Source organism: Laetiporus sulphureus, assembly GCF_001632365.1.
Source record: "Laetiporus sulphureus 93-53 unplaced genomic scaffold LAESUscaffold_12, whole genome shotgun sequence".
NCBI lineage: Eukaryota > Fungi > Basidiomycota > Agaricomycetes > Polyporales > Laetiporaceae > Laetiporus > Laetiporus sulphureus.
Window position 1 is genome coordinate 229955 of NW_024468521.1, and position 14512 is coordinate 244466.

Consider the following 14512-nt stretch of genomic DNA (forward strand, 5'->3'; position numbering starts at 1 on the left):
GTACCAACGGTTGCGAACGCTATGCGTCGGCTCGGAAATGAAGATATGCTTAGAATACATCATCTCGCGTCGTCGGAATGCTCAAGGTGTCAAAGCTTCGCTTCTTGCCAGCCACAAATACCGACAACACCGGTGAGGCCGAGCAACAGCAACGATGAAGTAGCGAGCCAGTGCTGAACGGAAAGAAATCATCAGCGACAATCCGGTGGAATCAGGACGAGTCTACGCACAAATGGCTCAGAGCGAGCGTATGGCCGCAGCCGCGACGGCCCGTCAAAGATCTCCGGCAAGGGAAGTGATCGCAGGGACCCTCGCGGCCCCAGAGCCGTACTGTGCGATCTGCGCGCCTCGTACTGTTTTTGGAGGATGCGCGGTCGAGTCGGCCCGTCGAAGATGACGGGGTCTGGAAGTGACCGGACCGGCGAGACCTTGCGGGATGACGAGGGTGAAGAGCGACTGGGGAGCGTGCGCGAGGAGGAGGACGCTCGCAGCAGCTTGCTCGACTCGCCTAGCCTGCTTGGCGCATCGAAGATGTCGAAGATCTGGAACTCTGGAGGGGGCTGTGGGACCTCGTTCGCGGGGAGGTCCATTGCGGGCGCAGTCGCGAGCTGCCTTCGGGCGATGGGAGCAGAGTGTGCTCGCCGACGTGCGAGGAGCGCATCGCGGGAAGGAGGGGTCAACGGTCGGCGCATAGGCGGCATGAGGAGGATGTTGGATTCCGATTGAGCGAATGAAGGGGGATATATAGACAAGGAGGCCAGGACCAGCCTGTCTGGTATTTAACATCCCTTGGTAAAGCACCGGTATCCTGGTAAGCCCAGAGTGTCTCTTGAAGAGCGCTGCCCTAGCGGTTGCGACCTTAGTATCTGTCGGAGATGGTGCGGCGATACGCGATATTGAGGTCAGATTTGTTTCAACTGCGCGTCACAGATGCCAACCGCACCGCTTTGCGGGGACAAGAAGCGCGGGTGGATGGATCGCGCCCGCGACTCCCGTCACTCAATGGGCATACAGATAACACAGACATTAACGGTCGTCAGTTGGAGGTAGTAGGCCACAACGATACTCACTTCGCACGTTCCGCATTAACGCCACGATCCCAAGTCCAAACCGAAGACTGCTTGCAGGATGCAAGCATTCATGATGATCGCACTGTGCTGATGCGTTAGAAAGCACCAGTTGAGGCTTGGGAGCTGGAAGATTAGTGATACAGTTATTCCATTCATTGCTGAGACAGCGGCTAGAGAAAGCGCTGCACAATTCTGCACCTTACCGGGCACTTGGCGCAGGAGGTTGGATACATACCGCACCGGCTCCACGATGCACACAAATCATGATAGAAGCCAAACACGGCTCCACGCTTCTGGTATGTAACTATCACGCACCGAATATCCGACGCCGACCGACTGCGTACCTGAAGTAGGTACTACCCCGCATTCTCTTCACCTTAAGACAGAGTAAGCAGTGTCCTGAGATATCGCGAAAGAGTTGCCAGTTTATTTGATGCGAAGTTACATGGACATTGCGCATCGCACGCGATGAACGCGATGAACGCGATGCCCGCGGTGCATGACGAGTCAAAGCTGCCTGCCCGCTGGAAGGTACGCAAATATTTGGCAGAATTCCGGTAGCTTAGCAAGTTTGTCCTATTGGCGCCGTCCTGACGATCGATGCTCTACAAGAAGCGAGCGATTTGATGCATTTACCTCGGATGTTCCTACATATGGAGGGCTACTCGGGTCTGTCAGAGAAGTCCTCGTCGCTGACAGGCTTGGCAAGAAGACTGTGTTCTTATGAAACCTACCGGTTCACCGTAACTCTCATACGACAGCATGTTACTTGGCACGGCACTTTGAGACTCTGGACGTCAGCCTGCTCTGACGAAGTCAAATTGCTGGGACTTCCAAGGATAGACTGCTAATCATGATGTTGCTATCACACTCGATGGAGTGAAGCTGGCTCACGCAGGACTCATGGAGATTAGTTTCGCAGCGCAGCGCATGATCGACAAAGAGGAACCCGAAGAGCCGGCTTTAGCCTGCGTTGGGCCATTGAGACTGGAGACGGCAGTCGGTGGAAATCATGCGCGATTTGGCTTGGTAAGGCGGACATAGAGCGGAGGCAAAGATGCGGCGTGGGGAGAAAAGATATACTTACAATGTCGTTGGAGCTGATCATCGGCCGCGATTGCGCGAATGGGTCACAAGGTGCTATGGAAGACCTCGACCGCGATGCCCGCATGTGTGCAGACGAAGGCCAGGCCCAACCTGACGGCCGGGTAGGGAACAGTCGAGGTCAACCGGGTTGCTTGCAGCCTTGCACACAAACGAGATTAAGCGCCGAGCGATAGGATAAGTGTCGCAGCCAATATGAAAGCCATATTGCCAAGTTACCAAGCAATTGAGTTGTTTGTTGCCAAGCTCTTCTGCCGAAGCATCGCTCGCAAGATACAGTACCGGTCTGTGCTTCGAGAGTCGGTACTGTGGATGTTCCAGTTGATCTAGCCTCTTGTTCAGTTAGAGTGAATTTGGTGGGAATTATGGCAGCGCATCGTTGAACGTTGAATCGTTGAATCGTGCTGCATTGTCGAACAGTTTCGAGCGATCATTAATCATGTCTTGAACGGAAATCCGAGTGCTAGGGTGAAGCGTTGCCTGAGGCCTGATGGCTAAGGAGGAGGCACGGTTTCCTCGGTTTGTCCAGATACTGGTAGGAGGGTAAGGGCCTCGAGGCTGTGAACTGTAGGAGACGGGACGCAAGACGCGCACTGGTCAGGTTCCTTATATACAACACGTGCATGCACAGCAGCCTTCGGAACTGGTCGTCAGTAGCACGGCGATTAATCCATTAGCTGAAGATGGGTGACCGTCGGGGAGGACAATTACCGATTTCAACCTCAGTGAGCAACGGTTTCTTCGTGCCGTCCGGGCGAGCTTTGAGTGTTAATTAATGATCGACAGACTTCACTGTAATTACATTCCGCAGGTTAATCCTGCTTGCTTCAACAGCGTTCATTCGGTCGTCGCGGATGTCTGCAACGTGAATGCTCCGCGACGGTGCCAAACACGACCCAGCGTCAAAGTTTCATTTGGGAAAGGAAGGAACCTCACAAGCTTTCTGACGTATGTGATCGAGCTCGAACACCGTGTTCATATAACTGCTCTCCTTTACGTTTTCAATCTAGATGAATCCGCGCTGACGGGAACCGGCGTTTTGTTCGCTAGCTTGGCCGGAGACCTGCTGGTTGCCGTGAGCTGTTAAATACAGCGTACGTCGTGCACAGCCTCTGAGGCACGTTTCTGTCGTCCGAATGTCTCCCTGCGATATCAACAACGCGGCATGGAGACGCCCGCCATTTGTGGCAAGCCTGTGTCTCATGATCAACTGGCGCTGCAGCCAACGCAGCATTGCAGTGATCGTCGGACGGGTCGCTGATCCACTACAAGGACTGTATAACGATGCTTGACCATATCTCGCAGCCATGCCTGGACCCTCTGCGTCCTGAAGCCCAACTGGCTGGTAGTGGCCCGAAGACTCCATACGGATCATCCTCTCCCATGCTCAACGCCTCATTGCTTGCGCATGCATTGCTTGCGCATGCCGTCACGCCCAGAGTCTTGATATATTGAATCTGCGTGTTCTATGCACAACCCCCGGCTGAGCGCCGACTCTTTTAAGTATGTGTCGCTCAGCATCGCTATCTCTCAACTCACAGACCCCCTCCGCCTCCACGCCCCCATCTCGCCATGACTACACTCACAAATGCAGGAAACGCTTCGACGCCCACTCCGATAGCGGAAGATCATGGAGCTTTGCCTCAATATGGCTTTGGTCCGGACGTCGAGTTCGAGAAGCTGATTGACAGCAACCCATTTCTCTTCCGAGTCTATACGCCAAAGGAGACAGCTCACAATGACCGAGACGAACCTTGTTTCATTGGACCTCGTTTTGAAGAGGACTTTGGCTCGACCAGCTTCACCTGCGAGGGCTCTGACAGCTCTCCTTATCGAAGCCCGCCAGAGTCGACATATGCAGACGTCGTGCAGCACCTCGACTGGACGACGCGATCTTCATCGCCGTACGTCTCGACATCCTTCAGCTTCGCGTGGGCGATATGGGAAGCTACGAGGCGATACCACTTTGGTATGAAGCACTCTGTCGAGATCGCGGTGATCGACGCAAAGGCGGTGGCGGGACGAGCGGTTACCGCTGTTGAGCTCCTCAGGAAAGCGGCGCCCAAAGGGTACGTGCCGTGTCTTTATCAGAGACATCAGCTCGTTGATGACTTGCCGTGTGACACAGTCGCCATCAGGACCACTGGAAATGGTATCGGTTCGCACTCGAGGCGCAAGACGTCCTCGTGTGGGGGTACATTCCCGGCTCAGCGGTCTTCGCTTCGATACCGCTCTCACAACTGGTCGCGAAACTACCCTCCTACTTCCTCAGCATGGACGCCCCCGACGTCAAAGACTCTCTCATGTCCCGCTTGGGGTGGAACTACACCCTGAAACGTCCGAGCTACCGGCAATTCTGCCAGGACATGTCTGAGCGTTTCCTGCGCATGCCCGTCGACAGGCGGCTGCGCGACACGACCGCGGGCTCGGTCCGGCTGGCGCTCTGCCACCTGCGCCCGTGGTTCCACCGGCTCGCGATCGAGGACTTCACGACTGCGACCGTGACAGTGTGCGAACTCGCGTTTGTCATCGCGCGCTGGTCGGGGCAGTGGTGGGTGCGCGAGCACCCCGAGATCCAGGGCCTTATCCGGTGCATGGTGCATATCGTCGGAGAGGAGGTGCGCGAGGCGCGCAGGGTGCAGGCGCTCGCGGATGCTTCGAGGATGCAGGAGATCGTGGGTGGCATAGAACAGCTGGCTGAGACGTATCAGATGAGGTCTCGTCTCCAGAAAGCATCAGGTGCCGAGTCCCAGTCTTCTTCTGCTGAGACAGAGCCGTCTGCCGTTGAGACGCGTAACACGGCCGCGCAGCCTGCGAAGCCTGTCTCTCCCGCCCTCACTGTGCAGACTGCTCCACGGGAGCTTGACCTGGAGAAGGCGACGCCTGTAGACGACGAAGTCGTCCCGCCCGCAAGGCCGTCGTCTGGGTCGAGTTATTATGGATCCTTTGCACGATTAGTATCTTGTCTTTTGACAGGCTTCTTGGTCGGCACCTTCTTCACGTTGTGCATCTTGGCTCCCGATAAGCGTGAAATTGCCCACCATCTCACTTGAGCCCTTGATCAGGCCTTAGGCCTCGGCACCATCGCCGAATGCTTTGACTTTGATACGCTCTTTATATACCCAGCAGTTGCATGCTTTCATTCCTTGATATCATCGCCATGACACAAGCTTATTCGCTATCTTACATGCTGTCGCACGCGTCCTAGTTGGATATGTTTATACTATACCTCTCCTTGATAGATGGACGAAGAACATGCCACCGACTCTGCTACAGTATACTGCCATACCGCATATTTGGTCGAAGAAATTAATGGGGCAATGGGAGTAACAGAGCACAACGTCGCCATGCACTTGGTGTGTGAGAGTTCGCCTGGCGATGCATGTGTTTGCATGGGAACCGCGATGGTGGACGATCAGGAGGCAAACATCGTATGACACGAACCGGTTATAATCCATGTGCTCAGTGAGTCGCCAAGCTGATCGCCTTCGGAGCTCGGTTCGTTCAAGGCTTCAGTGCATGCGATGCCTACACAGCTGACGATGTCCGGTGGCCACCCTCGATTTCTCTGGAGGAACTCCACTGCTTGGTTGGTGTCAAAGTCGGCAAGTTCATCCATAGTTGCTAACCATACTTCGACAGCACAGTCCTGCTGGCGTGTATGGGACGTAGTGCGGTAGAGACCGAAGCTGGAAGTGTGGTAGGTAAACTAGCTCAGCTCGTTAGCGCCCTCGTAACCCTCGCGTCTCCTCCCAGGAACTCCAGCAACGACGCCTGAGCTCACATGCTCGACATTCCCAGCTTCCGTCGTCGTGGATGATGATTATGGGGTTGCCACAAATCCAGGTATGTGTGTTGGTCCTCTGAGCAGGTGAATGGGTGGCAGTCATCCCTGCATATCTCAGCGGGCGAATCGTCAGCTGATACAAATTCAGTCAATGGAACATTCAACGCTGGCTCAATGGGCTTACGATAGAATTTAGACGCGGTTGCACAGAGATGCCCTTCGTCTCGAATGGGAACGTAGCCGATGGTCACGCTCATCTTCTGTCATCCCCCATGCGCCTCCTTCGGCTAGGAGGACAGAAAGATGAGAGGCGCGCGAGACGTCGCCGGGAACCACGCCGTGTCAAAATCATGATCATTGATATTGATCGGTCTTGGATCGGGCTCTTGCTGTTATGGGAGCCTGGCACGAAGCACCTCCGATGTCCGCACTCTCGAACCGCAACCAGGACCTTTGTTACAATGTTCACGCGCACGCCTGGGCCCCCTTCTGCGCCGACACCTCTGTTGAGAACGTACCACGTCTCAAATGATTGAGAGTGAGATTGGGAGGTGAGGGTTGTGTTCTATCCAACAAGTAATACTAACCTCGCTCTCGCACCAGCGTTTAAGGCTTCGGAGGACGGACCACACCGCATACAATGATCTGAAAACACGGTGGGAGTCTGGTGTCAGGTCTAGACAGGTTATGCATATGCACCGAGTGAGAGAGTTGGAGCCTATCCCCTACTTGTCGACTAAGGCACCCAATGCCTTGATCGGATTCTCGCTTCGACGCTCGCCCTCATTGCTCTCTCGCACGTGAGCATTTCTCTGCATTCATCGCAGTCAATTTGAGCCGCTCTACTGCTTCCTATCTGCGTGGCCTTCCTGCACATGTCGTCGGCCCCGCGCGTTCTGGCTGATTCACAGAAAACATGAGCCGAGGCAATCCTTCTAGACTAGAGATTATCTGAGCACATTTCTCGGATCAGCATGTCCGTGCAATCGCACTCGCTAAACGGGACACATGCGTGCATCTCAGGAGGCGCGTGGCTGACGGGATGGAATGCTTGAGTGCCACAGCACACGGCGGCACGCGTTATGGTGTTGTCCTCACCCCTAGCATTTCAGAATTCGACAGGTGCGTACTTCGTCGCCAAGCGAATATGCTGCGCTTTGGCCGTGTCGCTCGTAGTTGCTGTGGCAAACTTCACTGATTCTTACTCCACAGTTCTCACTATGCTCAACGACTGGGCTTCTTGCATCTGGGGAACCCGCATCTCATGCATTCTCCCATGGATCTCATCCTTTGGCAGATGCGTTTTGACACCATCGCTGCAAAGCATCAGTCACTCAAGTCCAGCCTCTTCAGATGGAAAGATGCAGCGCTTCTGGCAGGGCAGAGCACGCGCATCGCCCCTCTCGTCTGATCTAGCGGAAGCGCTGCATGGAACCCACGACAGCATCTGCACATGCTCAGAGAACTCACCGAGTTGCGCCTGACGTTTTGAATATATGCTAATTTTCTATTTCGGGGCGGTGGGATTCGCAGAGGAAGCATAAAAGACGATCAGGTCGAGATGCGATGGGTAGGGATTCGCCGTGTCCTCCTCCAATTGCGACAGCCACCCTTCTAGGACGATATGGTCGGCTCCATTGTCACTGTCTCCTTGCTCTTTGCGGCAAGTGCTGCTGCACAACGCACCTTCGTGGTGTATAACGGCTGCCCCTTCACGATCTGGTATGTATGAGCTTATTTGGACTCTATATGCATACGCTGATCGTTCATTCTTCCTGCAGGCCAGCTGTAAGACTCATTGTATTGGAGCTGGATCATAAGTTAACGTGCTTTGCTCATCCAAGATTTTCACCGGCTCAGGCACTGCAGTGCCAGATTATGTTACTGGGTAATCCGATCATTCATGCAAACGATGGCACGGTTGGCTCACGATGATATATCAGCTGGGAGGCAGATGCATACACTCACGTCACATTTTCGGTTCCCGATGACTGGACTGCCGGCCGCATTTGGGTAAGACCCTGCTCTGCTCCTCTCATGAGTTGATTGCTAATTACCTGGCCGCAGGGTCGTCGCGACTGCGACTTTTCCATATCAGACCCCGCTACGCAGTGTGCAGATGGCGGCTGCAATGGAGGCCTCGAGTGCGACACGGTCGGCGGAACTGTAAGTGAACATCCACCCACGTTACATCAAGATGTCTTGTTGAGATATGTTGCTCTAGGGTATTCCGCCCGCCACGCTCGCTGAGTTCACTTTGGGGCAAAACGGTGATCCAGATTACTATGATGGTAGGTTTCGCCTGTCGCAACGCTGGTGATATTGATCATCGAGTGATTTGTTCCTGCGACAGTCTCGATTGTGGATGGCTACAACCTTCCCATGAGCATTACAAACAATGTCGGCTGCGGCGTTGCTGACTGCCCGGTCGACCTTGGCCCTGACTGTAAGCAGCCTCCTCATCATCGCGGTTCGATGGAATGATTGTTGACTGTTCCGGTATTTTTCCGGTTAGGTCCTGCTGCTCTCATCGGTCCATATGACTCTTCTGGCTATCCTGTCGGCTGCAAGAGTGCCTGCGAAGCCGACTTGGACGGCGACCCAGGTAAGCTCAAAGTGGCCTGGAATGGAACTGAACATTCATACCCTCTTTGTGTCACAGAGAACTCTCCTAATTGCTGCACCGGAGAGTACGACACCGCCGCTACCTGCCCGTCCTCTGGCGTCGAGTACTACTCCTACTTCAGTACGTGCCTGATTGAGGGACACCGGTAGGGTAACGTGCTAATCGCTTCGCATTTACAGAGGACAATTGCCCGAACTCCTACGTTTATGCTTACGACGAGAGCAGCGGCACCGCTCTCTGGACCTGCGCTTCTGACCTCTCAGCTGACTACACGATCACATTCTGCCCTGATTCCAGCGAAGATAGCACGGTCTCCATCATTCTGTGAGCTCAAGCTATTATTCTTGATGAAATCCGGATTTGTGTAGGAGTTAGAAACGAACCGGGAGAAATTGATGCGGATCAAATGACCTTTGTATCTCTACCATGTATTTACTCTGTCAAAATACGAAAATCTTGGGTTTCGAACACAACAAAGCACTAAAATTGAGCGCTGCAACATCGAGCATCGACGTTGATTGTTCATGAATTGCAGTATCATTCGCTGAGATGGTAGCGTTCAGCACGGGAATCCGATTCAGCCTGATCATGCACAGGCTCCGCATAGGCGCTTATAAAGCGTCTAGCGGTTCTCTTGTCCTCCGCCACAATCATCTTCCGGTCATGAACATCAACATACATTCTCATCACACGCAGCTGATATTTGCAGCAATTGTCGCTTCCGCAACCACTGCAGGCTTGTTAAGCGCGTATCAACATTACGCGAAAGCAATCAAAAGACGCGAGCTAGACAAGGAGATCCTCCGTTCGCTCGCAGGGCGCGACTCCCAGCCCCTACCCATTACAGAGCCGAAAACCACATGGAAGCCTCGTATAGAGGACTTAGCCGAGCATGAGATTGTTTTAGCGACTAAACTCCAGGGGGAGGACTATGAGTATGATGAGGAACTCATAAGGGAGCAGCTCGCGCGTAATTACGCGTTCTTTGGCGATGAGAGCATGGCGAAGATTAGGAAAGGTACCGTGGTCGTCATAGGATGTGGGGGAGTAGGCAGCTGGGCCGCCGTCATGCTCGTAAGATCGTACGCTCTCTGACGAAGCAACGTTGTCCCGAGTCGCTGATGGCGAATTTCCAGAGGAGTCTCCAGAATACGCCTGGTCGACTTTGACTACGTCACGCTATCGTCATTGAACAGACACGCTACCGCCTTGCTCGCGGATGTGGGCACGCCGAAAGTCAAGTGTACCGAGCGCACTTTGAAGCAGATAGCGCGGTGGGTGCAGGTCGACTCGAGAGTCGACATTTGGCGCAAGGAGCAGGGTGGAGAGCTGCTGGAGGGTGCAGACTGGGTCATAGGCACGTTTACACACGATTTGAGCTGAAAGGCGTTGAGACTGATCATGACGCTAAGATGCCATTGATAACATCAGCACTAAGGTGGACTTGCTCAAATACTGCCACGAGCATAACATCAAGGTACGTTTATAATATTACAACGCAAGCTTGCTGCTTAGATGCAACCAACGATAGATATTTTCATCTATGGGTGCGGGCGCGAAATGTGATCCCACTCGTGTCCAAATCAGCGACATTTCAGACACAATTTACGACCCTCTCGCACGGTCAGTACGCCGGAGACTGCGCCTACAAGGCGTCGCATCCGGCATTCCGGTCGTGTATTCGACAGAAGTCCCAAGTGATGTGAAATTGCTGCCATTGCCTGAGGAGGAGTTCGAGAAAGGCGACGTCAAGGAACTTGGGGTATTCGACGATTTTCGAGTTCGCATACTCCCAGTGCTCGGTGGGTCACCTACCGTACTCGACTATATTATCAGCGGATTTTTAATCGACAATCCGATGCAGGACCTCTTCCTTCTATATTTGGTTTGAGCATCGCGAGCTACATCTTATGCGAGCTTGCCGGAAAGCCAATCGCGAACCCTCTGCCTGTCAAAGGTCGCAAGAAATTCAACGAGCGGCTGTATCGCGACCTACTTCGCCATGAACAGAAGCTCATCGGGCATACCTTAAAGTGAGTTATCATATTGTTGACTTTCAAGCTGTTCCTGAACGCTTAATTCTTCTCACGCATGCGCAGCAAACTTCCAATCGACGAAGACGATATCGGCCTGATCTTCGACGATATCTCGCGAGGTCGCTCCGTTATTCCTCCGCATCCGGTACCGTCACGTCCCGTCCTGGTCCGTTGGGATCCCAAGCTGCCATTGACGCTGGACAATTGCGTTCCGATGGAATTCAACGAGGCCGAACGGCACATTGCTGAGTGCTATAAGAGCGGGAAATCCCCAGAGGAGGTATGGGGTGCAGACACCGCTGAAATCGTGAGGAGAAGAGCGGAAGAGATCCGAAAGGTAAGAGAATGGGTGATGTAATTGCTGCTGAGCCTGTTCTCTCTAGTTCCTGGAATGGCAAAACATCATGTATGATCAATCTATCGAAAGGCTGGCGGTGCCGTCAGATCGGTAAGATCGCAGTCGCAATCACGGTTTCCCAGCGGAGCGCACAGCAACTCTAATATTCCCGGATCCCTCTCTATCCACGAGACAGAACGATGAGCCTTGGTCTCTGCCTGCTGCATCATGCTAGTTGGACGATTATCTGAAATGTCGCGTATGACCGGCATTGTCCATGGAGAAACGCGTCTGTGACTGCGGTGGCTGATGGTGCGGTGGACGGGCACTGCCCGATCGGGAAGGCGCTGTATTGCCAGGGTGACCGTCGACCTCGAGCCGCATGAGAAAGTCGAGTTCCAGGCTTACGTATCGCTACCATCAGCCATTCGCGGACCACCGACATGCATGTTTACTCCTTTCCTCTCCATCTCTCTCCGTCCGTCAGTGCAGGCGCACCGTTCACAACTTGACTTTGCAGCCAGTCTGCGGTCCACTCCGCTCCTTTGCCTTCCCTTCCCAGTGTGGTCTGCGGTCACTTGCTGCCTACTCGCCTCTTACTGTTGTCATCTGAGATGCCACCGCATCCTTGCTGAGTTGTGTGAACTGCTGGCCACGCTCGATGCTCGACATCTGTCTTTCTCTTGCCCCCATTCTGCGCTGCCAATCTCTCACAGAACTTGAGTCTGCCATTCTACTGATTCCCCCCGGCGTTGAAGCTATCTTTTGTATCGGTATGATTGTCTTCCGTGGATGCGACAGGTGAGTGAAGTGGGACGCAGTACTTGGGAGACGCCGCGACTGTTGCGCGAAAGAAGCGCCCGGTTGCGGCATTGTATCCTGGTCTGTTCCGTCGTATCCCACATTCTGATTTGCTATTCCTTCACTACCGCAAAGAATTTCTCATTTAAAACACCGCGCAGGAAGCATGTATTGCTCACGTCCGAGGGCCTTGCGTATTTTTCTATTGCCCTGTTGGACTTCCTAGTGCACGTTATCCCTGCGGTGGACCGTTCCCTTGGCGTCTTCAAGCCGCTTGATATTCTTACAGGTCCGTTGTTACTTGACTTATTGTTGATCTCGGGCCGCTGAATACTCGGAATAGGCGCAGCATCTTCGATACCGCTTCTATTGTATACCCTTTTTTTGTATTTTTTCACAGCCTCGGATTTCATTCCAACGCTTCCAGAGCACTTTCGGATCGTCGCGAGATACTCGCTGTTGTTTTTAATCCCCGAGATTATAGCCGCTAACGAGCTAGCATCTTTTGTCAGCATTTCGTATCGTAGGTGCTCTTCGACAATGCGTGGTACAATGCTAATGGGTAGTCCTTGGCCGGCAGGAATATTCGGGAACACAGTCGAAGTCGGGTTCGTCGACCAAGCCACTCATATTGGCTTTGACAGTCTGACTCTGGGACTGCTCATCGTATTTCAAATGATTGTCTTCACGATTGCCTTTTATCGACTTGAAAAGGCCTTCGAGAATCGGCGGAACATCAAGGTAGCGAACCGAACTGGCAATGGAGCTGCCCTTAAGGCACATCTATTCAATGGGCTTGGCTGGATCGTCGCAGGCACGCTGTTGGGCAGCATCGAATCTATGGTTGGCTTAGCCGAGGGAGGCTTCGCATTGGCTTTGACAAGGCGTATCCTTCGACTGCTTGGACATAGTTCCTTGATAATCGGCGTGTTCAACGGGTAGGTGCGCGGGCGCATTGAATCATTCGCCGCTCACAAATGTTGGACCTCAGGATGGATACCGTCGAGGACTTTCACATCTTCAAGCTCGAAGCTGGACAGCAACGCCGCCGATCGAGGCTGCTCGCGCTCATTTCGAGTCCACGTCAGAGCACCTTCTACAAAGTCAGCGGGTACCAGCTCGATACGGAGACAGGGAGGCCAGTCGCACAGGCCATCCGGAACCGTCTCTCCAGCGCTACTTCCGATATCGTCGAGGAACTTAGGTCTATCTCCATTCGCTTCCAGCCTGGAGCCACCCCACGCTCGTCAGTCCGAGCAACGGAAGACGCGGGCGGCTCATCGGGATTTACCTACATAACAGGCTCCTACAGCAATACGAACACGTCCACGCGCGCCACTAACGTGCACCCACGGCCAGGCACGCCGCCTTTACTGACCTCGGGCCCGCCAGTTCCGCGGATACCCCGGCCACAGCGCGTCACCATCCACTATGGGCAAGGCCGGCCGCCCATCCTCGAGCTACGCCGGTTCTCCGACCTTCTCGATATTCGCTCGCTCGTCAGGCTCACGCAGGTGGACCCGTACATCGACCCGTATAACCTGCACACGCAGTCCCTTCCCGCTCACGTTGCGATGCAAGGCTTGGGCGTCACTGCTCCTGCACGTCGCTCCAGTCCTACACTGCCGTCGCTTCCCACGAACTATGCGACAGAAGACGCGAGCGGTGTACCGCCTTTGCGCAGTGCCACTGATTCACAGCTCTCCATAGCCCCATCTTCCGCTATCATTTCGTCAGTTGTCCGTGCCGACCGCGTTTTTGCTCGACATACATATTCAGGACCGCAGTCCATTCGTCAAGGGCGTGAGCGGACGCCCAGCTCTCCTTCCGACTCGATGGATTTTGTTCACGCAATCGCAGAGCAGTTCCCCGATACGCCACAGACCCCGAAGTGGTTCTCGCGGCCGGATCGGAGATCAATGCCGGAGGAGGTTCTCTCCACCCACAAGTCGAGCGGCAGCGAAGGCACGGTGGGTACACTCGGAGGCCCGCTTGCCAGACAAGAACGCTCTTTCGAGCAGCTCGCCCGCGCTTTGGCAAGCGCGGACCACCCAGTACCGGAGACGCCCGGTCAACCAACTGGTGAGACACGTGGTGCACAGCAAGCAGCAGCGGAGAGCCCAGCGATGCGCATGAGCGGTAAGTTCTCGTGCGAAACCACTCTCGTTGAATGCATGGGCATCCCAGCTAAAACCGTCGAAGATGAGTCGCAGACAGCCGCAGCATTTCCGACGCCCATATCTATGGACATGCCCTCTCCGCGGGCCCCACAACGCCCTGAGGAGCCTAACACCTCTACCGAACGCACCAAGAGGAGAGCGAGAAGGATCAGCGCGCGCGCGAGCAGGGCATTGCAGGACATTGGAAACGCCAGCGGCTCTCGAGCTGTCGGTGCAGAGGACAGAAGTATGCCTCCAGCGAGATCGATGCCAGTACGGATCAAGAGCGTGGGGAATGCGCCAATGAGGTGGACACCAACCCCGACCAGCAGCAGCATGTCTACTCGAGACAGCGTGGCAGTCGAACTGGGTGCAGTTTCTGAGCAGGAACTGGCTCCTCGCAGAAGGCCACGGAAACGGAGCACAGGCGCGAGGAGGAAGAGTGTGATTCCAACTGTTCTGGTGGCCGAGCCAAGAAGGAAAAGTACATCTGAGGACTAGACTTTTTCGAATTTTGCAGGTGGCCTCTAGTACGTTGTTGCTAATATTTCGAGAGCTTTGGCCTTTTCGACGCGTAATTTACGCCGTCACA

The 14512-nt window shown here is 54.3% G+C and overlaps 6 protein-coding genes across 6 annotated transcripts; 5 read left to right on the top strand and 1 right to left on the bottom strand.

Annotated features, from left to right (window-relative positions):
- Window positions 1-89: 89 nt before the first annotated feature.
- LAESUDRAFT_757825 (uncharacterized protein) lies at window positions 90-701 on the bottom strand (the record flags this gene model as incomplete). The annotated part of the gene is made up of 2 exons (XM_040912364.1): window positions 90-173; window positions 231-701. The coding sequence occupies 2 exons, from the start codon at window positions 699-701 to the stop codon at window positions 90-92; spliced, it is 555 nt and encodes a 184-aa protein (XP_040765872.1).
- Window positions 702-3746: 3045 nt separating this feature from the next.
- LAESUDRAFT_736057 (uncharacterized protein) lies at window positions 3747-5227 on the top strand (the record flags this gene model as incomplete). Its single annotated transcript, XM_040910655.1, has 2 exons — window positions 3747-4243; window positions 4303-5227. The coding sequence occupies 2 exons, from the start codon at window positions 3747-3749 to the stop codon at window positions 5225-5227; spliced, it is 1422 nt and encodes a 473-aa protein (XP_040765873.1).
- Window positions 5228-7585: 2358 nt separating this feature from the next.
- Window positions 7586-8915, top strand: LAESUDRAFT_736058 (Osmotin, thaumatin-like protein; the record flags this gene model as incomplete). The annotated part of the gene is made up of 10 exons (XM_040910656.1): window positions 7586-7683; window positions 7743-7749; window positions 7806-7849; window positions 7905-7974; window positions 8029-8127; window positions 8186-8252; window positions 8315-8407; window positions 8477-8566; window positions 8624-8707; window positions 8767-8915. The coding sequence occupies 10 exons, from the start codon at window positions 7586-7588 to the stop codon at window positions 8913-8915; spliced, it is 801 nt and encodes a 266-aa protein (XP_040765874.1).
- A 335-nt stretch (window positions 8916-9250) lies between these two features.
- LAESUDRAFT_736059 (uncharacterized protein) lies at window positions 9251-10981 on the top strand (the record flags this gene model as incomplete). The annotated part of the gene is made up of 6 exons (XM_040910657.1): window positions 9251-9669; window positions 9724-9944; window positions 10000-10064; window positions 10119-10389; window positions 10452-10620; window positions 10687-10981. 6 exons carry the CDS (start codon window positions 9251-9253, stop codon window positions 10979-10981), a joined length of 1440 nt encoding a protein of 479 aa, XP_040765875.1.
- A 144-nt stretch (window positions 10982-11125) lies between these two features.
- On the top strand, window positions 11126-12077 carry LAESUDRAFT_77371 (uncharacterized protein). The gene is made up of 2 exons (XM_040913814.1): window positions 11126-11761; window positions 11923-12077. The coding sequence occupies exon 1, from the start codon at window positions 11270-11272 to the stop codon at window positions 11681-11683; it is 414 nt and encodes a 137-aa protein (XP_040765876.1). The 5' UTR covers window positions 11126-11269; the 3' UTR covers window positions 11684-11761; window positions 11923-12077.
- On the top strand, window positions 11664-14482 carry LAESUDRAFT_77405 (uncharacterized protein). Its single transcript, XM_040913817.1, has 6 exons — window positions 11664-11761; window positions 11927-12050; window positions 12105-12284; window positions 12342-12699; window positions 12753-13900; window positions 13964-14482. The coding sequence occupies exons 1-6, from the start codon at window positions 11753-11755 to the stop codon at window positions 14419-14421; spliced, it is 2277 nt and encodes a 758-aa protein (XP_040765877.1). The 5' UTR covers window positions 11664-11752; the 3' UTR covers window positions 14422-14482.
- The last annotated feature ends 30 nt before the right edge of the window (window positions 14483-14512 follow it).